At 39.1% G+C, this 25,826-nt stretch overlaps 1 protein-coding gene across 5 annotated transcripts in view; it reads right to left on the bottom strand.

Moving 5' to 3' along the window:
• Positions 1–25,826, bottom strand: part of MICU3 (mitochondrial calcium uptake family member 3) — a 62,627-nt gene that overhangs the window by 35,062 nt on the left and 1,739 nt on the right. For 2 of the 5 annotated variants that reach the window (XM_068402897.1, XM_068402898.1), the window contains exons 1-5: positions 21,112–21,343; positions 12,497–12,650; positions 8,530–8,561; positions 4,703–4,781; positions 354–401 (exon numbers count right to left, since the gene is read on the bottom strand). In XM_068402897.1, the coding sequence (XP_068258998.1) occupies positions 354–401; positions 4,703–4,781; positions 8,530–8,561; positions 12,497–12,545 (208 nt within the window). In that variant the 5' untranslated portion in view covers positions 12,546–12,650; positions 21,112–21,343. Of the gene's footprint in view, positions 1–353; positions 402–4,702; positions 4,782–8,529; positions 8,562–12,496; positions 12,651–21,111; positions 21,344–25,826 lie in introns of those variants that run through there. The other 3 variants (XM_068402901.1, XM_068402896.1, XM_068402900.1) reach the window with 3 other exon arrangements.

The raw sequence follows: 25,826 nt of genomic DNA, 5'->3' as shown, positions 1-25,826 counted from the left end.
ATCCTTTACGAACTTCAGTAAATTCAGGTAGAAATTCTGTAGGAATTTCAAAGAAGAAAATAAATTTAAGCTCTTCACTGGGGTTTAGCTGAAGTGTATGGCTCGACTTTCTCAACAGTCAGTAAAAGGTATTCTAGATAATAAAGCACTTAAATAAAACATAAACACAAGATTCCAGTAGGAAAGGTACAAATGGACATTGAGATGCATGATACATTTTTTTCCATATTGGGATATGCAGGAGAAGGGGTAAAAAGAAAAAAAAAGAGAGAGTTTTGTAACATACAGCAATACATTCAGAGCTTAGAAATCTGTAAGGATGTTTTTGGGCTTTTTTCTCAAAAAATACTTACTTGTTAAAATACATAAGAGGAATAAATATTCTGTGTAAGATATCACACCTGAAGACAAAAACAAAGTTAGTCTTATTAGTTTCACCTTGTCATTACATCCTAAACTTGAAAATATTAAATCTATGTATAAGAAGGAGAATTTTTGTACATCTGCATATGCATATTCATACTTGTGTGCATGTAACTGTATTCAACCAGTCAATGAGTTATTTGTCTAAAATATTGATCTGTTGGGTAGGGTTTTTTGTTTGGGTTTGTGTCTGAGTATTTTAGGGGAGGAATATATTAAACATGGCAAATGAATAACTACAGTCAGTGGAGAACGGCGCATTAAACAGAAGGTGGCTAGACTCTTAGAAGTCAATAGAATTGATTTACTTGATTTTCTTTCTGAAAACCCCACCAATAATTCATGACAACACTCTCTAACAGCATGAGAACATTTACTCTGAGAACATTAAAAGCGCTCCCTCCTGATATGTACCATTTGAATACAGTTCTTGACTTCAATACATGCTTTGTAAGTGCATGTCCTATATTAATTGAAAACTTGGCCTCATGTTACTTATGAAAGCACAGATTTAGGCTTTTGAGTTGTCTTTATATGCACATTTTCATAATCATCACCTGAAATTTATGTTAAAACTCCTACTAAATGAATGTGTAAATTTTGTTAAATATTTTTAAAGCCTGTTGTAGACATTTGTATTATCTCTTCTTCTACATTCAGAAGATCTGTAAGGAATACATTCTAAGATTTTCATCTTTTCTTAGATGTCAAAAGGCAATCACAGTGTGGAATGGCACTTCCTTTTCTCTTCAGAAGTGATCAAGGCAAAATTTAAATTAGAGCTTAAGCCAATATCTAAATAGTATGTCTGGTACCATAAGCTGTACTTCTGCTTTTCTGGCTCTGGGGTAAAGAGATAACTTGCAGAATGCCCACAGTACCAATGAAGAGAAGCATCTTACAGTTCACTAAGAACTGGAAACAACAACTTGCAGCTCTCCCACAAGCCCTCAGCTCTAATGATCTTCGAGGCTGAACTAGCAAAACTGGTTCCTGATTTCTAACCAATTTATTTTGCCTGTCCTCCAAAACCAGAAGTGTTAAGTCAGTCCACATTATTAGACTATTTCAAAAGAGTAAAAAGAAAGTATTTAGATGCCTGAGAGTAAAGATATCTATCAGCTGGGATTTTCAAAAGTTGCTGGCTGTCTCCTTGATTTCAGTCCAAGTCAGGTGCAAAAGTTTTTCTAAAAACAGCCATATCTTTGGATGTTTAAACATCTTTTAAAGTCTGACTTAACTGAATACGTGATAAACTCTGTAAACAGTCATCTGATTTTTTTTCACTGAAAAAACTGTACAATTAAAACTCAAAACATTGTATCATTCATGTGGATTTTACAATTACTGAACACATTTAACATTAGCACTCCCAACACTGCCAAAGTAAGAAACTTTGGCATTTTCTACTAATATTTACAGCACAAAAAGTTCTAAATTAATTCTGTCCTGAAATAATACTCAGGAGGGACTTTCTATCCTCTTGAATCTTTCTATCCTCCTTTTTCTTCTCAGAAAGGGTCATTAGACATTGGAACGGGCTGCCCAGGGAGGTGGTGGAGTCACCATGTCTGGATGCGTTTAAGAAAAGACTGGACATGGCACTTAGTGCCATGGTCTAGTTGACATGGTGGTGTCAGGGCAACGGTTGGACTCGATGATCCCAGAGGTCTCTTCCAACCTGACTGATTCTGTGAATAGTTGAGATTTTCATATCTCAGCTGTATTTCTCTTAGATCTGTCCAAATGTCCGAATGCTTCCCCAAACCTTTGATCATACAATACTCCTCCCTGAAAGTCCACTGTCCTGAAAGAGAAGCACCTTCAAGAGAATCAAGTCTCCTATCCTTAAACATAAAAAATCACCAACCACAGACATCTCCACAGATATCACAGAGACTGGAATATAAAGGCAATACAAAAGAAAGACAGTTAACTATATTGTCTTTGGAACCAAATCACATACTAGAAAGAATCACTAAAACCCTCAACCTTTACCAGCTGGAACACTGCCCCCCAACTTCCATTCCATTCATGGAAAAAAAAGGTATTTTCCTACCTTTTGATCCAAGAGCAAATTTAAGTCTTCAGAACCAAGATTTTACTACTGCTAGTAGATCTAGTTAGGAAGGCTACTGAGTATTTTTAATACCACCTACTCTTTTCCTTGATTTATACATAGCTCCACACTGAAGATTAGCAAAGACTAAATGCAGGCATTTAAGTAACACATGCTCTATGCTTTATCTTCTTGATTTTATACAGCAGCTTGCAGAAATTAGTTTTCAAAGGCCTGCTTGAATCTGTTTGGACAAGCAGCTATCAAGAAACTAGATACCTCAGAGGTTCTCATTCAGTGATGTAAAATGTTCTTTAATAGCCAGTAAATAAATGTAAATACATATTTTTGTTTGTTTGATGACACCTTTGTTGTAAAACAGAGGAAGAAAGTGCAATTGTCAAGTAGTCCATCACAGGGTATGAAGACAGCAATATAAAGGGCCTTGAAAGCGTTCTCCCCTTTTGTTTGTACTGGTACATTGTAGCTGTAGACAGATAGTTCTGGTTGATTGCTCTGAGTGTTATGGGAGAGAGGCTCTGAAATGTCGATTGAAGGGAAAGAAAACCTTACACTAAGATCAGAAAGAAGAGAGGGAAGTCACTTAAGGGTAAAACATAAAAGTAAAACTTTAGGACAACTGGCATAAATCTATGTGGCTCATCTGATTTAAATGAATCTATGGCAAAATAAATGGACATAGGCTTTTGCTACTTGCTTCATATTAAAATGTGCATGTTTTAAAGAAAATGAGTAAATTAATCTTGGAGTTTTCATGTCATGTACTAAATAAACACTATATTAGAATTCAGGAGACCTGAATTCTATTCCCATTCCGTTCACTGTCTTACTGAATAACCTTATCAGTCATAAGACCCATCATCTTTTCTTATTCTATCTATAAAATGGGATAACAGAACTCACTTTTTCGTAAAGCATGCTGAAAAGCTATGTAAATGCTAAAGTTTATTACTAATTTTACCAGCTTATTATGCCAGTTTTGAGTCCTCTTAATTCCATCAACTTCTGTAGAATTTCACTGGCAGTAAACTGGAGTAAGGTATTGTTGAATCAAGACTGCACATCTTGCAGACATCTTATTATAGACTTAACAAGCAACATGCAGATTTTTTTTAAACTGATAATGTATTAACAGATTCTGAAGCTGAATTTTTATGTAATTAATATTTCAAAAGTAGCTGTTCTCAATATACAGAGAGCAGCCTAGAGCAAGGAAATACAAGGAAATACAGTGCAAAGATGTGCCAGTTTCTGCCTCTCTGGAGTTCTGGCTGCAGACTCAGGGAAAAAAGTGAGTGCCTTCATGCACTAGAGATTCGAGCCCAGGATCCTCCTCTGAGAGTAGGTGCATACTTACTCCTTTAATAAGTTTCAGCTGCATTTGAATTAGATTCATCAATTACATGCACACATTTGATTGGAATTTTGTTGCTGGCATGCTTAAACATTCATAAAGTGTCTTATTTTATAGCAAGTACTTGTGGCTGCTTTTAAAAATATTTAAAATGTTCCAATAGACCTTTGCCATTCTAAATATAAGCAAAGGAGTATGTGGATTATTTATCATAAATCGCTTTTAAATGTCTGTATACAAGCCATCATAGCGGGTTTTTTTCCGTGTTTTCTGTTTTTGAAGTAAAAGAGCTTACTAAGAAAGAAAAAAAACAGAGAGACCAAGAGTGGCTCTTGGCTCTTCCTTTACCAATAGTGTGAGTTTTAAAAGTTATCAAAGCCCTCATCTGCAGAATTTGAAGGGATATATAGCATTTCTGAAACTGTCTCTTTGTGTTGTGAAGAAAATGCTTACTCAGTGATATAAGATACCATTACTGTCTTTAAAAATAATCACATCATTGAACCTATTAAAAAAAGTAAAGAGATATTGTGTCTTTGTTAGAATATTCTATCTGTGGTCTACAGATTATTCTTCATTACAACTGAACTGGAAACATTTAAACATCAGTTAAACAAACTCTAAGATACCAATTCACTTAAAGAGGCATGATTTGCTGTAAAATGGCATGATTAAAACACTGTAGAGACTGAAGGGAACTTCTCCATGCTGTAAAATGTAGAAAGCAACAAACGCTTTTTATCTTTTTGAAGATGTGACTCAGATAAAAGTACAACATCACTTCAGTCACAATAAATGAATACAAGTGATAATTTGGTTCAGGAAAATAAATTCTTATCCCTCACCTCTCTCATTAAGATTACGGAAAAGTTTGGATGATCCTTTCCAAACTGGTGGTGTCTCCATAAGGATCTGATTCAGTTCCTAAAAAATAAGATTTAAAAAAGGTAAAAATATATATTTAAATATTTAATGAAGTAGTTAACAGATTATGAGTAAATGCTAAGAAATCAATACAAAAGACAAGGAATTGCATGCAAATCTACCAGTGAATTTAACTTCAGCTTACCACAATGACTTTGAAAGTACTCAAGCACATATATAAATTTTGCACACATGATTATTCCAATAATTGCTCATCTGCATAAATAATAAGTGTTTGCAGAGTTGGAGAGAGACATGTAACATATTTGTTGCTGAAGTTACTCACCACTGCTCATATTCACTGAAGCCAAGGATAAGTCCCCCTGGATTTCAGTAAGGTTTTCATACAAGCTCCAAGCAACTGTTCTTTTAAAACACTCAACCTGAACTAAAGCAAACTTCACCCATGAATATGAATGTACGTTACTTAAAATACAGGGATACAGATAGAGTCTTTCTGCAGTTGTACAAATGTGAAAAAAAAAGTAAGAGGCACTTAAACATCACAAAAGGTAGAGAGTGGCATAAGTATTTCAGGCAGCTTTGGATACACCTGTTACACTAAAGAAACTCTGTCAGATACAGGCTGAGGAAGGAACTGACAGAGGCTTCAGAAAGTCAGTAAATCCAACGTAACAGGCACAGCTGCTCAAGTATCTGGATTGAGCTGAGCCTGAAGTGACAAAACTGAAAAAACTAAAGTACCTTTCTTTCTTCTTTAAATTTAAGATTTGAAAACTCTCTTATTTCTCCTGTGACTCTCAGTTTACATCATGAAAGAAAGTGAACCTAGGGGCGACAGGCCTGCGTCCGGGGCAAGACCGCTAGCCCAGCTGAAGTGCGTTTACACCAATGCACGCAGTATGGGCAACAAACAGGAAGAGCTAGAAGCCACTGTACAGCAGGAAGGTTATGATGTGGTTGCCATCACAGAAACGTGGTGGGATGACTCTCATGACTGGAGTGCTGCTATGGATGGCTATAAGCTCTTTAAGAGGGACAGGTGAAGCAGGAGAGGTGGTGGGGTAGCGCTGTATGTTAGGGAGTGCTTGGACTGTGTTGAAATTGAGGAAGTTGGTGAGGATGACAAGGTTGAATGTTTATGGGTGAAGATCAGGGGGAAGGTCGGCAGGGCGGATATTACGGTGGGAGTCTGTTATAGACCACCCAACCAGGATGAGCAGGCGGAGGAGGCGTTTTACAAGCGGCTGTCAGAAGCCGCCCGGTCGCCGGCCCTTGTACTCGTGGGCGACTTCAACTTGCCGGATGTCTGCTGGAAATACAACATGGCAGAGAGGAAGCAATCTAGGAGATTACTCGAATGTGTGGAGGACAACTTCCTCATGCAAGTGGTAAATGAGCCCACTAGAGGAGGGGCCCTGCTTGACCTGTTGTTTGTGAACAGAGAAGGACTAGTGGGAGATGTGAGAGTTGGTGGTCGTCTTGGGAATAGTGACCACGAAATGTTAGAGTTTTCGATAGTGGGGGAAGTAAGGAGGGGCAAGAGTAGAACTTCTGCCTTAGATTTCCGGCAGGCAGACTTTAGCCTGTTTAAGAGGCTGGTGGACCGAGTCCCTTGGGAGTCGGTCCTGAAGGACAAAGGAGTCCAGGAAGGCTAGACATGCTTCAAAAGGGAATTGCTAAATATCCAGGAGCAGGCTGTCCCAGTCTGTAGGAAGACAAGCCATTGGGGAAAAAGACCAGCCTGGTTAAACAGAGAACTTAGGCTAGAACTTAAGGAAAAAAAGAGAACCTATTTGCTCTGGAAGAAGGGTCGGGTAACTTGGGAGGTCTATAGGGACGTGGCCAGGTCGTGTAGGGAGAAGATTAGAAGGGCCAAAGCTCAATTAGAGCTTGATTTGGCTGCTACAGTCAAAGATAACAAAAAAAGCTTTTACAAATACATCAACAGCAAAAGGAGGGTCAAGGAGAGCCTCCACCACTTGCTGAATGAGGAGGGTAGTGTAGTGTCAGGGCATGAGGAAAAGGCAGAGGTGCTCAATGCCTTCTTTGCCTTGGTCTTTAATGTCAAGACTGGTTGTCCTCAGGAGACTCGGCCCCCAGAGCCTGAAGTTAGGGACGGGGGACTGTGTGAACCTCCCATGATCCAGGAGGAGACGGTTAGTGACCTGCTGTGCCAGTTGGACACCCACAAGACTTTGGGCCTGGATGGGATTCACCCCAGAGTAATGAAGGAACTGGCAAATGAACTTGCCAAACCACTCTCTATTATCTATTGGCAGTCCTGGTTAACTGGAGAAGTTCCAGCTGACTGGAAATTAGCAAATGGTAACGCCCATCTACAAGAAGGGCCGGAAGGATGATCCAGGGAACTATAGGCCTGTCAGCCTGACCTCGGTGCCAGGCAAGGTGATGGAACAGATCATCCTGAGTGCCATTACATAGCACATGCAGGACAATCGGGGCATCGGGGCCAGCCAACATGGAGTCACGAAAGGCAGGTCCTGCTTGACCAACCTGGTCTCCTTCTATGACAAAGTGACCCACTTAGTAGATGAGGGCAGGGCTGTGGATGTAGTCTATCTAGACTTCAGTAAGGCATTCGACACTGTCTCCCACAGCATCCTCCTGGACAAACTGTCTGCCCGGGGCATGGATGTGTGGACTCTTCAATGGGTTAAAAACTGGCTGGATGGCTGAGCCCAGAGAGTGGTGGTGAATGGGGCAAAGTCCAACTGGCGGCCGGTCACTAGCGGTGTTCCCCAGGGCTCAGTTCTGGGGCCAGTGCTGTTCAATATCTTTATAGATGATCTAGATGTAGGGATTGAGTGCACCCTCAGTAAATTTGCAGATGACACCAAGCTGGGTGGGAGTGTCGATCTGCTGGAGGGTAGGAAGGCCCTACAGAGGGATCTGGACAGGTTAGATAGATGGGCCGAGACCAACGGCATGAGGTTCAACAAGAACAAGTGCCGGGTCTTACACTTCGGCCACAACAACCCCATGCAGCGCTACAGGCTGGGGGAAGAGTGGTTAGAAAGCGGCCTGGCAGAAAGAGACCTGGGGGTGCTGATCGACAGCCGGCTAAACATGAGCCAGCAGTGTGCCCAGGTGGCCAAGAAGGCCAACGGCATCCTGGCCTCTATTAGGAACAGTGTAGCCAGCCGGTCTAGGGAAGTGATCGTCCCTCTCTACTTGGCACTGGTGAGGCTGCACCTTGAATCCTGTGTCCAGTTCTGGGCCCCGCACTTCAAGAAAGATGTTGAGGTATTGGAGCGAGTCCAGAGGAGGGCGACCAAGCTGGTGAAGGGTCTGGAGGGCCTGACCTATGAGGAACGGCTGAGGGAGCTGGGGTTGTTTAGCCTGGAGAAGAGGAGGCTCAGAGGTGACCTTACTGCAGTCTACAACTACATGAAGGGAGGTTTTAGTGAAGTGGGAGTTGGCCTCTTCTCCCGGGCAACTAGCGATAGGACAAGAGGACACAGCCTCAAGCTTCGCCAGGGGAGGTTCAGGTTGGACATTAGGAAGAATTTCTTTTCAGAAAGTGTTATTAGACATTGGAATGGGCTGCCCAGGGAGGTGGTGGAGTCACCATGTCTGGATGTGTTTAAGAAAAGACTGGACATGGCACTTAGTGCCATGGTCTAGTTGACAGGGTGGTGTCAGGGCAACGGCTGGACTCGATGATCCCTGAGGTCTCTTCCAACCTGGCTGATTCTGTGATTCTGTGATTCTGTAACTGTATCAAAATCTATGGTTATAAGACAGCACAGCAATTATTGCCCACCTGCTTTGAAAGGGATCGCCACCTTTTAGCACCTGCAACAAAAGACAAAGTTACGAATGCACAGAATTTAGTTATGTCAATGTGGTGTCATAAAAATTAGACTGCATCTGTACTGTGTTTTCTAGCCAAAGAAGAGGCATTTTCCCTACTTCATGAGGCTAATCTTCAACCTGGTTCCACAAAATTCTCTTTATGTTATTAAAAGATAATTAGCTTAATACATACCTAAACTCCTAACTTTAAAGAACCAATTCAGATGTATTTTTAATCCAACTCCGCTTCAGTGAGAGAAAAGACTTTCTACCTCCAAAATACACCATTAAAACATTAAACAGGAAATAGAGGGCATTCATGTTAATCTGTGGTATCAATATTCTTAAATGATTATTTAGTAGCAGTAGTATTACAATGGAGATTGTAGGGAGACCTGGATTCTGGCCCTTGCTTCAGGGACTACTAATACCTTTTAAAGCAAATATAGAAAAAAAATCCTTGAAACTCCACCAGGTGCTAAGAGTCCCTTCAGCCATTCCTAGTTACTCAGATTCATACTTCCTTTTACAGCCTTCGTCAGGCTTGTTTTTTTGTAAGCAGTTTTAACAGAGGAGGTGAAGAGGGCCTCCCGTTCAGAAAAAGAACTGCTTGTTAACACTGAAAACTGATGAGTAAGACTGAGCAGATGCTTTCTTCCTAATGCCTTCCATGACAGACTCCAGGAGCAGAGAAAGACGCTTGCACTGGACAAGAGCTGTCCACAACCACCCAAGAATTCAAAACTTGAGGTGCATTGCCACCCTCTCAAGACAAACATTTGCACAGATTCCATATTAAGATAAAGCACTGTGAATATCAGAATTCACAGAGTTCCAAGAAGTGGCATAGTATGTGGTCAAATCCATTACTTTTTGGTTGGTAAAGGCTCATTTTTATAGAGCAAAACACTCTGTGGTATTAGAAATCCCTTCCTCATGATGAACTCCACGCTCCATTAAATAATTATCATGATACAGAAGCTACTCACTATGGTCTTTCATGGTTAGAAACTCACTGAAATTTCAGTTTTACATCTTGGTAAAGGTTAGCACCAAGACTGTCCACAAACTATGGTGGAGTTATATCAAGCAACATCATAACATGAGCTAACAGATTTTCATATACTTTTCAGTTTAATTTTTTGTCAGTTAAAGTCTTGTCTCAAAATACTAAATAAACTCCCAAAAACAACCTCATTTTCCATACAAATTGATATGTTTATGCCTACCATAAAAAATTTGGGGAATACATAGATCTAACTTTCCAGTCAGATAATTTCCCAGTCTCATACATTATATATAGATTTTCTTTCTAGACAAGCAAGTGAAGATTTATGTGAATATACACACTTCTTACAGCTCAGTATTAGGCTAAAATTATTATAGTTAGAGATAAAGGGACAAAAAAAAACTTATTCTCTTAATTGGCTTTCTAAATCTATAAACATATATTTAGATGATAAAAATGTATCAAGCATGACTGTTAAAAATATTATGTTTTCCCAAAAGAAAGCCTGCACCATAAAGGCAGCAGCAACAAGTTAATTATAGCATTTATTTTATATTTTTTATAATAGCTGCTTGGAGTCAAAAGTTACATGTTATAAAAGAAAATATACTCTTACCATATTAGTTAGTGTTTAATCAAAAAAAGGAAGTGAACACCCTCTTGACTTTTGTAGGGTTTACAAGATTTCCAAAGTAAATCAATCACAATAGACGCATTCACTCCATCACAAATCTCATTCAGGTCTAGTATTATCAGCTTTTCTATAAAGCAGACATAAAGAGCTACTATTATTACTCTTCAAAGGGCATTTTTGCTTTTTGACAAAACTCAAGACCTGACCTTTCTACTCTTCATCCATAAAAAAACCCCAGGTGTATGTTCTTTTTTTTTTCCTGCAAAATATAGATGCTCTAGTATGTCAGCCTGAATGGACTCAATTATTTATAACTTGCAACTTGTTTATAAAATGATCCAAAAATACAAAATAAGATGTTTAGAATGTATTATTTTATTCAGAAAAATATCTACCTTAAACTTACTACCTTCAACAGAGCAAGACAGAAAATTAAGACTTGCCCAAACAGACAAAGCAGTACTTTGACAAAGCTGCAGTACAAAGGTTAAAATTAACAGTCAGAGATCAGAAGCTGGAAGTCGCAATACCTGCAGGTCATCTGCTTCATTTATTACTTCCTACTTGTCAGCCTTCTGTTCAAATGTCCCAGACAATATGACTTCCACTATAATGAAGTCATCCACTTCTACATAGTTACATCCTCTTACACTATCCCTGATACTAGTCTATAAAACTGAAGGACATCCAGGTTAGTTTTGCTTTCAGTCTCAGAGATGAACTGGATGCACAGAAAGGATTTTGATACAAACAAGGTTTGCTACACTGAACACAGAAGGGTGCCTGACTCTTCAAATTCAGATCTCCTTTAGCATGAGATGAACAGAACGTCTTTGTGAGCTTATTGCTTTTTGGTTTTGTTTTGTTTTTAAAATCTGAATACTTGCTGTGAGAGAGGAAGAAGCATAAATTTCATTAGCATGGAAAGATCTTAATAGCAAACCATACATACAACATGGTCAAACCAGTCAAACTGAGATAAAATGGAGTTAAAACGAAATGTTTAACTTATGTCCAGTATATGGCACAAATGCTTCATGGCCATACATGGTGAAACCCAGTTCCACAGTAACAAAAAAAGGAAGATTTGGAGATCTGGGCAGAGGAAGTAGATATGAAGTGCTAATGTGTATTTGTATTAACTTCTGCGATAAGGAATCTGCTTCCTGTCTTTTAACTGCAGAGCAAAAAAAAGAGAATGAAGATTTGCTATCTGGTAAGAGTTTCAAAGTTTTCCAAGTTTTCACCATCTAAGCTCTATTTTCTGTTTTCACTGTTACAATGAGATTATATCTTTATTCAAAAGTTACAGAAGTTTTGATCACTGATGTGCCATAGCTGAATTCTTTCCTCTTGTTTCATTACTGTTAAGAGAACAAAGGGGAAAAATCTAACATCTGCACAGAGCTTTAAGCTCTCCTCTGACTGTTTTAGCTGCTTTTGACTGTTCTCTATACTAGCTTTGTGGTGTAGACTTTAGGAAGAAAGACCTAACGTGAGTTATTATACATGTCACACCTGAGCAAAGATATTCACTTTCCCCAGAAGTTGTACACTGCTACCAATGCACTGCAAGCCTGAGGGCCAGGAAATCAAACCAGATCAGAAATGGATCACCTTACTATTTAGTCACTCTTTGATACTTAAAGAAAAAATTTTACAATAAGTGAACTGAAGTTGATAGTTTATTTATAATTAATTTAATTAACACATAGTGCTAACTCTGGCAACTTTTAAGTGTAGAAAGTTGATCCCCTGGGGGACTGAAACTCTTACTCAAAGTATGCTATTTAGAAAGCCATGATACAGTTATAAAATCTCTGTAGGGCAAAAAGCCCCCAACACGATAGCAGATGACAATTTAAGACGGCAAAAATTGCAAAACAATGTTATCCTAAATTATTTTGAGAACTCGTATCTCGCCTATTTACACATAAACTATACAGACGAGGAGGTAAGAGTTTTACAGCAACAGTGGTCTGTTCAGAAAGGAACTATAACGGTGTCAATGCAAACAGTACAAATAAACTTCTTGTTCATGCCTGTTGAGCTATCTGTGACCTCTAAGACAAGAACGTTTAACTAACGACTAGTATACAGATGTTTACAATCTAATAACAATCAGGATACTGATTGTATGCACTTGGATATCATTAAAAATAAAATTCTGGAAGATGCAGTACCTTTTTACCACAATCAGAAACAGAAGTAGTAATCAAAAGCAAATGGAAAAATAACATACACCACTGGCATTTTCCCTAGCAATTTTATCAATATAAAACTCCTGCTTACGTTTGGGTTCATCATTTGTGACAGCCTGAATGAAGTCATATGGAGTCATATACAGCTGTCCTTCAAATTCTAAACTGGCAAACCTACGAAACCGTTGCTCCCGAGGAGTTGCATAAAGGTGTAAATCTTCAAGGTCTGATCTGTTTTCTGTAACCTTCGAAGACAGAAGGAAACAATTTTAATGTATGAAAAAAGTTTTGGTTTACAATTGCCACTGCCATTCACCATAAAGAAACTGTAAATGTAAAGGTGATAATTCATAAAGTCAGATGCATACAAGTATTTTTGTATGGTAAAAGCTGAAACTACAATGAGGATTTCACTGCTATCGTTTTCAGTCTTCTACAATTTTAGCAATACATCTTTACACATCGAAATTGTTGACACTACTCAAGCTCAGGAGAAAAAAAAAAAGGAAAAAAAGAGAACTTAGGCTCTCGAACCATAGAAAAAGGGGCAGCTTTAACTCAAGGAAGTCCATGTAACTTTAGCAGTCAGACTTCAAACAACTCTGCTAAAATTATTTCAGATGTCTGACATTTACAGAAGAGAATGGAATAACACTTTTTTTATATTGCTTCTTAGTGTAGAGTGCACCCGTTGACAATAATAGGCAAGAAACCTCCATAATATATTCCAATGTAAATCTTCTATGGATGCTGCTATTTCAAGTATCCAATGCAACTAAAGCTACCAAACTTGGGGGAACAGAAGAAAAGCATAATTATTCCTCCAGAGTTACAGAAGTACTATGTGCCATTAAGTTTACACTTCATGAGAGTTCATAGATGTCAGGAGTTTCTGCTGTATTTACCACACAGCTGATTTACATGTAAACTTAGCAGTACAAAACTGTAAGTGTTCTAAATTATTACATCTTTGTGTTACACTGGCAAACCTTTTAACAGAAAATATGCTACTGCTATCTGAAAACTTTTTTTAGCCCATAACGAGGCAAGCTCCTCTGTGGAATCAGTATCTTGAAGAAAATGTCAGTATCTTCAACTTTTTTTCAGAGATTAAAAAACCACACTCAAACTGTTTCGGAAAAGGAGGAGCAATGATATAGCTAACTTCTCCCAGTATGTTAAAATAGGAATGCAGCATCTTTTCAATGAAATATCCCAGGCTGCCATTGTCCTCACCATTTTTGTCATTTCATACAGTATCCCTAAAATTCTTCAGGTGTCAAACTAAGGAAAGGCAACAAGTAGCACATGGCTTAACTAATGTCTATGTTTTCTTCTAACAACTAAGAAAACAGCCAAATATCTTTTGTTTTTCGGAAAGGCATCTAAACACAAAAAGTTGGGAGATACCTGCAGTTGCTGCCCACTAAGAGATAACAGTCCTCAACTACAAATGGGCATTGGTTTTCAAAAACCTTTCTAAGAACAGGTTTCACATTTCAGCAATTAGAAGCAAAGGCACATCTATATTGGGCAGTCAAAAATCTGAGCTCACTTTCCTTCTGCTTTCCAAACAACATCCTTAAAAAATAAAACATTAGTAAGACTACTACAGTGAAACAAAATTTTATGGCCTCAGTTGTAACTTAGAGATATAAATTATGTTTGTAAAATAGACACATCAAAAATGAAAGTGTCTAGAAGAGGTCAAACACTTTCTATTTGAAAAAAAAATAAAACAAAAAATCACATGTATAATCACAATGTAACAGAAGACTCGCAATTTCTTGATTTTATACATGGGAATCTTAGTACTTCAATACTTTATCCAGGACATTTTAACCAGCTTTCGAGAAAGAAAAAAGAATATTGACTGCAAAGTTCTCTTTCTGGACTATCTCTAGTCTTTTTGAAATTATTGCTTCTATTGTGTGTGTGAAAATGCTTCATTTCAATGAAAAGAACTGTCACAGAAAGTAAGAGTAATAGAAATGGTTATACAATCATTTAATTTTCAGTAGGCTGCTCTACACACAGATATTCTGCACTTCTGCCTGAGAAGCAGCTTTAAACTTGGTCTTTGTGTTTTTTATAATTTTCAAATGATTACCAAATTAAATATGGGGAGAACAAAATAAAATCTAACAGACAGACCTACAAACTCACCTTAGAATGACAGAAAAAAGCTGAATTCTCTTCTGACATACCCACATGCAAGCCAAAATATTTCTCTCCTGTCTCACTGTTTGAATATTACGGTCCTACTGATCCTTCAGCAGCCCAGTGGCATTCAAGCTACACCTTCATGTGGGATTTACATGACTCATGTGTTTTGATAGAGCTTGTAGTGACATACCTGATTAACCCTGTATTTGAAGTTTAATAATACATCTTATTTTTGATACATGTTATCACTATTACAAAAATGTTTTGAATACATGCAGGTTGTAAGCATGAGTAACAAAGCAATATTTCTGCAAAGGCAATTTTCAGAAAAGAAACTGCTTCAATGCCATAATATACAGGCAGTATGTATGTCCTGGTTTGGCCTAAACCAGGCCGATTTTCCTTTCAGTGATTTTTACTTTCAGCTAAGTCTCCTCTAAGTAACTGCACTTTCTGAAACTAACTGCATGTTTTGCAGACACTGTCTGCTTCCAGGACTGATAACGCTCGAAGTTTGTAGTTATCGCTGAGGCACTGGTAGGGATGTTGTGCAGTAAGGCTCTTGCTGTACTTAGTCTTAGAGAAACCAAGGTCACTGCTGAATTCCTCACTGCTTACGAGTGAAGAGCCGAAGGGGGGTCGCAGCTGCAGGGGGGAGCAGACAGGGCAGGTGACCCAAAATTGACCAACGAGGGTATTCCATCCCATACACGTCATTCTCGGTATAAAGCGGGGGGATCACGAGGGTCTCGCTCTTGCTCTCTTTTCTGCTATGGCCGGTGTCCAAGGAGGACTCCGACTGTTTTCCTGCTGCCCCCGATCCCGATCTGTGCATCCCTGAATCCAGCTCTCGACCGTCGCTGGGCCCAGCCTGGGCCTTCCCGGAGCCTGCCCTGCAGTGCCGGTGGTGACGTTGCCGACATCGGGGGAGCTCAATCTTGGTTTTGTATATATATTTGTATATATTTGATTATTCCAATATTATTATTATACTCTTTTTCATTATTATAGGTTTATTAAAACTGTTTTAACTTTCCAACCCGTAAGTCTCTCTCCCTTTTCCCTTTCCCTTTCCCTTCGGGTGGGGGGGGAGGGTTAACAGAGAGCGTCTGCTGCAGGTTTAATAGCCAGCCCAGCTTTAAACCGTGACAATGTATAATCGATTGTAATCAGTCATAATCAGTTATACATAATCAGGAGAATCTGTAGATAATGTATCACTCAAGAAATATCATCTTAGTTTTGATCACTGTTAGTATTTGGAGAGCAGGTTGAAATTCTTTGCTCTCTCAAGAAATTCACACTATCTCAGGTACCACTGCTTAATATAATATAATATAATATAATATAATATAATATAATATGCTTAATATAAAATAATATAATATGCTTAATATAATACTGGGACCACTACTATTCAATATATTCATTAATGACTTGGATGAGGGATTAGAGTGCGCTGTCAGCAAGTTCGCTGATGACACAAAACTGGGAGGAGTGGCTGACACGCCGGAAGGCTGCGCAGCCATTCAGAGAGACCTGGACAGGCTGGAGAGTTGGGCGGGGAGAAATTTAATGAAATATAACAAGGGCAAGTGTAGAGTCCTGCACCTGGGCAAGAACAACCCCGTGTACCAGTACAAGTTGGGGGCAGACCTGTTGGAGACCAGCGTAGGGGAAAGGGACCTGGGGGTCCTAGTGGACAGCAGGATGACCATGAGCCAGCAGTGTGCCCTTGTGGCCAAGAAGGCCAATGGCATCCTGGGGTGTATTAGAAGGGGTGTGGTTAGCAGGTCAAGGGAGGTTCTCCTCCCCTTCTACTCTGCCCTGGTGAGGCCGCATCTGCAATATTGTGTCCAGTTCTGGGCCCCTCAGTTCAAGAAGGACAGGGAACTGCTAGAGAGAGTCCAGCACAGAGCCACGAAGATGATTAAGGGGGTGGAACATCTCCCTTATGAGGAGAGGCTGAGGGAGCTGGGTCTCTTTAGCTTGGAGAAGAGGAGACTGAGGGGTTACCTCATTAATGTTTGTAAATATGTAAAGGGCAAGTGTCATGAGGATGGAGCCAGGCTCTTCTCAGTGACATCCCTTGACAGGACAAGGGGCAATGGGTGCAAGCTGGAACACAGGAGGTTCCACATAAATATGAGGAAAAACTTCTTTACGGTGAGGGTGACCGAACACTGGATCAGGCTGCCCAGAGAGGTTGTGGAGTCTCCTTCTCTGGAGACATTCAAAACCCGCCTGGACGCGTTCCTGTGTGATATGGTCTAGGCAATCCTGCTCTGGCAGGGGGATTGGACTAGACGACCTTTCGAGGTCCCTTTCAGTCCCTAACATTCTGTGATTCTGTGATTCTGTAGTATTTTGCTTGAGACACTTAGAAAAGCATTTGCTAAATTCTGAGACATATTGCAACATTATCTTAAGTACTCTATAAGTATAAAGTAACATACTGCAAATATGAAATTTTCAAGACATGCTTAAACTTAACTCATGCAAATACTCAGGTCTGCAAAACCTTACCTTCTGCCTCATTTTAGCCAATCTAGTTTCCTCTGACTATATAGCAATGCCAACATTTCACCCTCTGGCTCAAAGACATTGTGTGTTCATTTTTCCAAGTGTCAAAGTGGATAAGGGAACTGGTCTGACTGAGAACTTTTTGTTTTGGTGGTGTTATTTTTCAGCCAGATAAATGCCTGGATCTACCCCACAAGAACAGTTATTTGTTTCAAAATCTAGGCCATAGGAACTTGCAGCTTATGGAAAAGAAAACATCACCTGTTCCAGTAGCAAGCTCCACCTACTTCGAGTTAAAGTGATGGGAAAACTGCAGGCTTAAGCATAATTTTATTCTAAGGAATAAAAATACCACTTTATTTTGAGCTTTGTGGTTTTATCTGAAAGAATCAAAGCAAGTTGTTTCTGCTATTGATCCAACATGAATTCAAAGAAATGTATACAGGGCTTAACGTGTGTTAGATCACTGGTTCATACTCTAAATGTCCAAATAAAAGCAAGGTTTGACTGCAGAAGACTCCAGGCACACACCTTAGCAAACTGACAAGTAAAACCATCTTTGGGAATAATATTATTTTTTGTCCAAATTTCTTGTTCAGAGCTTTCCTTCTATTACTGCTTATCAACTTATGTAACATACAGCAACTTCAAGTCTCTTGCATAAACGCTTTAATTATTAGGAACTAATCAACATGCTAATTAAAAGCCAATCCATTCTAAAGTATGACCTCAATTCGCACGTCTTCAAGCATTCATTTCAGAAATTCATCTCAACATGTAACTATGAAATGCCTCCTGTTTTCCCCAACATTAGCAGATCATAATCCAGTGAGGCAAGTATAAGAATCCTAGTGACACCAATTGCTCTCAATGGATTTATTTCATACTTATGGCCAGGTTAAGCAATCTTATTGTAGCAGCATTAGTATCAAATCCAATGGACACATGAAGAAGACGCAGAAAGTAGATGCTGAATACCTCAGGGAAGGTACTGTTAGTGAAGGAGTGAACAGGATTCAACAAGATTCCAATTTCTATTTGAAGTTTCAAGAGCTTATCCAGACTAAATCTCTCTGTAATTATCAACAATCTTCAAAAACTTTCATGAAAGTACATCTCTTTGACAAAGAAAAGGGGGGAGATTTTTTTATGCTTCTGTTTACTAATCCTCTTGGCAATCCTGCCTACTAATCACTATGATCTTGTATCATGTTATGGCTCTCTGCCTTTTAAAAACTGGACATGACCATTTCCTGCAAGCAGAATGTCACGAATCTCCCAATAGCAGTATTATCTTAATCTCAGGCATAGCAGGTTAGCTCTAGTTTACCTGCACATGCACATTGACCTACTTTGTTATTAGAACTCTTAGGGGAAAAAAAAGCCCCACAGCTGAAACCAAGAATCTAGCTGGTAGCTAGAATTTCCATCCTTCCAACTTCACAACTCACAAAGTAAATAAAAAGAGGCAAGACTGAAGCTCATCAGAACTCACGGACAATATATTATCTTTTCCCTATTCTCAAAAAAATCAAAGTGTTAATAGTTGTAATCAAACAGCTCATGATTACCATCCTTCTGCCCTTCCTCCCTCAAACTCTGGTACCTTGTTGCTCCCTATTTCACCTCCCACGCCCATCCTGTGCCACACCCCTGCTGAAGCACTGCAGAGGGAACAAGGCAGCTTTTTGGGGTGCTGCTATACAGGGTCTTGGCTTCCATCTGCCCTCTGCAAAAACAAGCACAGAGACTGTGTGGCTCTTCTAAGCTCAATTTAAATCAGCTGAGGAGAAAAAATGACCTTGGCCTATTTTCTTGCTGATCCCTAACACAGAAATGTATATACACATACCTAATTCTCACACAGAGGAGACATTTCAAAGCACTTCCTAAAATGGACTAAATGGATTCAGCACTTATATGCAAACCATCACCAGGCAAAGGAAAAGGAGGGAAACATTTTCCATAAGAATTGACATTAGCTTATCAAAACAAGGTAAGTAAAAATTAAACTGAAGACCAACTAGTAATGTGGCAGGGTACTTCTCTGAATGGAGAGTATAACATTTCAATTACGTGTGCTTCCATTGTAAACCTATGCTACAAACGCATTACAAACAGTCTAAAATGTCTGGAAAAGCCCTTCAAAGTTTCAAATTTATTATGCAAATGAAAATATGATGATAATGCTCTCTAACATATTTCAAGGACTTAATATAATTGCTTAAGAACTATTTTCTAGAAGTCCTGCATTTATAGAGGGCCATCTAAAGCTACAATAACACCACCACGTCTCTCTCAGACTAGTAGTAGTCCTTTAGACAAAAGTCTGTTATGGACACTCAACATTTTTAAGTCAATCAACTTTGAAAGCATTCCTTGCAGAACCTCTTTTAGAGTGATACCCCCTCTGTATTTTCTTCCCCTATTCACAGCAAAAGCTTGACTGTAGAAAATCTAGGCTTTCTATCAAGCAAAATTAGTGTCCAAAACCCATTCCCATTTTGGGTTCATCTTTCATGTACTGTGTCTATCGGTGGAGACAAGTCAAAATGCCCTGAAAGTCTGGTGCTCTTACCACAGGTTTCCACATATTACTCAAACTTCCTTGAAGCATGGGCTAATCACCATTTCTGGTCCCACGTTTGTCTTACTGGCTCTCTATCTCAGAGATATGGTTTGTCTGAATTTGGCACAACATGAATTAACCTGTACGGCCTTCCAGTGAAATCCATTCAATAACTCTACATCACCGTAAGATGGCCTAACAGGACGTGAGCTCACAAAGTGACATAAAAATAACTAACATTTTGCAGTAGTTATGACCCCAAACTATCCGAAAATATCAATAAATGGTAATGATATGGCTCAGGTTCAGTGGAAGTGAACTGCAGAAGATAAAACATGACATCATTACCCTTTCTATTAAAAAACACAAAAGAAATGTTCTTTGCCAAGTGTTAGTCTCATATTACATTAAGTTAGTAATTCAGAAGTTTTATTCTGTGGCAAAAGATCTAGTTTTCCCACAGAGACAAGCTTAAATGCCAGATACAGGATTTTTTCACTTGAAAATTAGAAAAACTGATGCCTCCAAGCTCACAAAACTCTGCAAAAGCAATCTGCACAAATCTATGATCAAACCCCAGAACAATACTCCAACTCCCAGATTCTGAGGATATCTACAAATAATGCAAAATACTTTACAAAAAGAATAGATATATACATGCTGTGTGTGCATGCATATGAGGCAAAAAGCTCCAAAAGTATCACATAAAAAAAAACAAACTTTGCTGTGTTCCAAGTCTAATCAGTGTTCTCTCGCTTTTTCCAAATGAGATAAAGGTGAGACTATTTTAGCTAAAGAAGCCAACATTTACTACTAAAAGTACCTTTTGCTTGCAGTCAAAAATATGTTCTGTTACAGTAGTTTAATCTTTAACCAATTTATTTCAAGTGAGTGAGTTTCTTTGAATTTTTGCTGGCAAAGTAATCTGTCTTCCATCAATGAGAATCCGTGCAAATTATTAAAATAAAAAGGTTTTCAAAGCAATGCTGTTCCTTACTTCCTTCGTTTATATTTGACTTCAGGCTTATTTAATATGCTCCCATGTAGATAAAAGTAGCACAATTTTGTTTTCATGCTGGGTGGCCAAAAGGTTAAACGTCAAGTTCCTAGTGTGGGAAAATCCCAAAGTAGACAAAACCGTTTTGATGCTTACTGAAGTTATACTTCTAGTAGACTACTTAGATGAGTACAGACAACAACTCTGTTAGTTGATCCTGCTTCACTGAGATAAGGACATTATTAAAATATTTACAAGCATAGGAAGCTGGAATGTGTTTAAAACGCTGTAAAAAGGGCCCTGTTCAAATACAATTCTGTTACGGAAATCCTTGGGGTAACAATGTTTATCTGTAAGCACAGCTATTCCAGAAATCCTCCAAAATAAGTATTCTGTTAAAATATTCTCCAACAGTCCTTCTCACATTAGTTTCACATGGAAGTTACTTAACCTCTAGCAGTTCTTCAAGAAGCTTCAGTCAGCATGTATATCCTGCTATGCACGTCCATATGCTTCACGGCATGCAAGACTAAAACATACTAGTAGCTGGATCTGTCCGTCTCAAACATGAATCATCCTTTTTTAACATCTTGACGAACACAGAATTAATGCTGAGAGGTAAATCTTCTTTTCCTTTCGGCATGGCTCTCACTACAGCTGTCTGGCAAGCAGTGTCCTTCTCAGGATGATGACAGCGAGGAGCTTCAGACATCAACCGCCAAAGAGCAAATCATCTTCCTACATTTGGCAATTGACCTATGACATGAAATGCACAATGGTCATGAAAAAAAGGTTACTTAAAGGTGGTTCTTGTAAAAATGATCCTTTATGCACCTCTTGGAACGGCATCCTCTCTAAACAGGCAGGAGAGTCTCCTCCCTAGGGAACTTTGCCTTACTTTTGGAGTCTTATTCTTCATTTCACAGAGATGGAAATATATGAAATAATTCACTTACAAATGTGCTGCTACAAATTAACTTGACCTTTTGAGTATTTTCACAACAAGAGAGTTTGACAGTACTGCTGAGGTCCAAGGAAAAAAACCTCTGGAAACATCCAAAGTACGCACCTTCCTTCTCCCGGAAATGAGTGTGCCTTCAAGAAACGTGATAAAGTACATATTCTGTGTCTGTCTCTCCCTGCTCCCCTTTTAATTAGTAAATCACCTCTGAAGGAAGTAATTCTCAGAGAATATTTTGTAAAAATAAACAGAGACCTGGAATTCATTACCTTTACACAATGACAACATGGTTCTAGAAAAGATCTCTTTGGAGTGCAAAGAGGCACCATTGGTATTGCCAAGACCATTTTAATAAGCTTTACCAATGACAGCAGAATTTTGGAAGTAAAGAACATGGAAACAAGAAACTAGAAGACAAATATTAATTCCTCTTAGGAATTCTGACACTGGATTATGTTTTTCTAAAATTGTTGTATTTCTCTGAAAAAACAGGATACACAGCTGTTCTGACAAGGTAAATACTTCCTAAGAAGTATGTTGGATCAGGGCTCTTCTGGGGTCAATACTGTTCTTGGTTGTCAGTACAGAGAATCTGTTTTAAAATAATAGTTCTTTCAAAGTTTCCTGCTCTGCATAAGCATCTCCTAGACCTTAAAGGAGCTATCTGTTCATAGAGCTCTCCCAGTTTTCAAAACCTTCAGACACAAAACCAGCAGCTCTGAGTGCGGAATTTTACTTTGGTTCTGAAATGTTATATGGTAGTAACCCTGGAATTAAAAGTGTAGTTTTATTATAGTGTCCAAGATTTTGCTCCAGGTAATCACATATGCTCCCTGGTCCTCCAGACTGGAATTATTCTCAGAAAGCACCTGAGAAAAGGGAACCCTGTACAGAGCTTAGCTTCATGCTGCTTCTGTAACAAATCTTACTCTCTACCAGAACAACTCCAATAACATGCTTGGTCAAGCCAGTATTGTTTTGTACAGACCAGATGAGATTTGTCTGTTCAAAAAGTTTGCCAAACCACTGACCCCACGTTGGTGACACATATTGACTTCTAGCAAACAGCAACTTCTTATTCACCTGTACATAACTTCACAAAGCTGTTGCTCATCAGGTTTCACACCATAAGAGTTTCATAGAACGGGGAAAAAGATCTGCAGACCATTCTGACACTCTGTTTCTCTAGGAGAAGCAAACATAGGCTTTTTTCAATTACTCTCACATGATGTACCTCATTTCTGAACTGGCCAAGAATGGGGAAGTGTCCCATCAACATCTGTGCCATCATCAGTGTTAGTCCTGGAATCTAAAAGCCCCTTTAACATTTATTGGTTCCATAAATACTAGAGCATCAGTAAATACTAGATGCCAGCAGCAGGACAAAGCAACTAATTGTCAAGGTATATATGATAACCTTATATTCTTAAATATTCTACCACCACTGCCAAGCATTAATTGGACTTAGTGATAGCATCTGAAGAAAAGTAAACTGTACGGATACTAACTGGGCTCAGCACAACTCTCAAGATACTTTCACAAGCCATATGAACATTACCTGGAAGCAGGTGACCTGCACAAAGAAAGTTGTTCTTCGAAAACCAAGAGGTAAACTAGGTTAACCCCCCCTTTTTAGTATTTAGGGGGATCAGAAACCTGTTCTGCTGTCTGCTGGAGCTGCTGAGATGAAACAAGAAGGCCATGCCGCTTATTACACTTTTATAAAATTTCATCTCAAGAAATAAGGAAGACATATGGGAATTTAAGACTAGATCTGTATTGGTTTTGGCTGGGAAAGTTAACTTTCTTCACAGTAGCTGGCATGCTGCTAAGTTTTGGATTTGCGACCAAAACAGTGTTTTTTCAAAAACATCCCCCAAAACAGGGATGTTTCAGCTATTGCTGAGCAGTGCTTGCACAGTGTCAATGCTTGTTCTGCTCCTCACATTGTCCCACCAGCAAGTACGCTGAGGGTGTACAAGAAGTTGGGAGGGGACACAGCTGGGACGGCTGACTCCAACTGACCAAAGGGATATCCCATAACATATGATATCATGCTCAGCAACAAAAGCTTTGGAGAAGAAGGAGGAAGGGGGGAAATTCAGACTTAAGGTGTTTGTCTTCCAGAGTCACTGTTACATGCGATGGAGCCCTGCTTTCCTGGGGGTGGCTGAACATCCGCAGGCTGATGGGAAGTAGTGAATGAATTCCTTGTTTCGCTTTGCTTGCTCATGCGGCTTTTGCTTTACCTATTAAACTGTTTTTATCTCAGCCCATGAGTTTTCTCACTTTTACCGTTCCAGTTCTCTCCCCCATCCCATTGCTGGGGGGCTGAGCGAGCAGCTATGTGGGGCTGTGTGGTGGCTGCTGGCCAGGGTTAAATCCCAACGATATGGATGAGACAGCCATAGGTATCTTGAATGCTCCTGAAAACTTTGAATATCTGAATATTTTGCATTGTCTTCAGTTATAAACTTACTATGTGTTAACCATTAAAAATGAAATTATCCATCACCAATTAATGTTTCAGAATGGATTTTTTTTAATGGAACCAAAAACTATGAGAGAAGATAGATTTTGTTTTGCCCATATTAGAACATTTTAAAATTTTTTAAGAGTCTCCAGCAATTCCATGTTTTAAAGGAAAGGATTTCAGGTTTTGCAAAGGCTGGTCACTTCAGTGTCAGGACTGGAGTTTTTTTAGTGGTTGTTCTGCTAAAAAGTAAAGAAGTTACGAGCCTATGCAAACCCTTACCTGAAAATATTCATTTTGTTAGCTAAGTCCCCCAAAATTTCAACCTGCTATATAGTCGTTCCAGGTCAGAGCCCCAGGGGTGACGCAAGAAACATTCAGTGTAACTGCTTCTACCAGCTGCTGTAGATATCTACAGCAAGACATTGAGAGCAGAGACACCACCTGCTTCTTGCTTCCAATGATCCAAGTAAATAGCATCTGGGAAAAGCATCCTGCTGGAGGGAACGTTAAGGAAGAAGCATGCAAATGGAATTATTAGGATGAAGCAGAAAAGTTTGGATCGGACGGAAGGAGGAAAAAAAACAGACGTTGGATGATTTGCCTCAGTGGAATGAAAAGCAGACTGAGACTGGAAATGGGGAGCTAAGGAAATAGGGAAGTGGGGGAAGGATAAACCTAGAAAACCCCAGAAAACAGTGTCAGATTTCGCGTATCTGGAATAAAGGAGAAATGTCTTTGACTCCTCCTTGACCTTCCAAAAGCAGCTGGAGAGGATCCCAAGATATTTGAGACTCATCAGTCTTTGTTGGTCAGTACATGACAGAACTGTAAAAACCTCCTAGCAAAACGTTCATCACATTTCCATCAAACTCATCTATACAGAAACTGCAGGTTATCATTCTCCAGCCACTGCCCTAAACGGACTCTACAGTAGATCTAAGAGCTCCAACCTTCATCCTAATAACACTGACACTTAATGACTTTTAATGACAGAATTTTCTACTTCAAAAAACATAATGTTTTTTGAACTGTTAAACACTATTAAAGTTGTTAAGCTCAGCACTTAAAATTAGGACTTAAAAAAGTTATTGTCACTCGGGCAACACTAACTCAGCCTTCTTACAAAGGACGTTACAATACAATACCATTGCAGAATACTGTGAATATCATTCAGTGCAATTTGAACACAGTATCTGCATCCTTTTTTTCCCCTGGAAGACACCTCTGGAGGTGTTTCAGACACCTGTAATCAAAGAGTTGGTGCTCATCACAGGTCTAGAGGGCAATCATAAATAGAGTACACAACGCAGACGGAGCTCATGGTCAAACTACTCTCGGTAGTTCACCAGCTAGATCTGGTATCAGACTATGGTCTCTCCTCATTGTCATACAAGCCCTTCTGCAGCACAACAGTCAATAATAAAAAAAGCACAGGAATCCACTACCTCAGACCAAAAATTCCACAGCTATTTGATCCTCATTTTTGGGGGCTTTCAATTGAAAGGATATTTTTTCAAGAATGCCGAGTGCTCAGATCTGCAATTTGAAATCAATGAGACTACTTGTTCAAAAATAAAAAATTGCAACATAAAGCTAGCATTTTGAGATGTCAGTCTGTGCAGTTAGTCTGGCCACACAAACTGAGTGGACATATTTCAAGTTGATCTTTCAAATTTTCTGTTATGCAAATGGAAAACCAAATTAATTAGAGCCCTCTTCCAGACAGGCG

Source organism: Nyctibius grandis, chromosome 6, assembly GCF_013368605.1.
Source record: "Nyctibius grandis isolate bNycGra1 chromosome 6, bNycGra1.pri, whole genome shotgun sequence".
Taxonomy (NCBI): domain Eukaryota; kingdom Metazoa; phylum Chordata; class Aves; order Nyctibiiformes; family Nyctibiidae; genus Nyctibius; species Nyctibius grandis.
The sequence above is the reverse complement of the archived record's forward strand: the minus strand, read 5'-3'. Positions and strand labels throughout refer to the sequence as shown.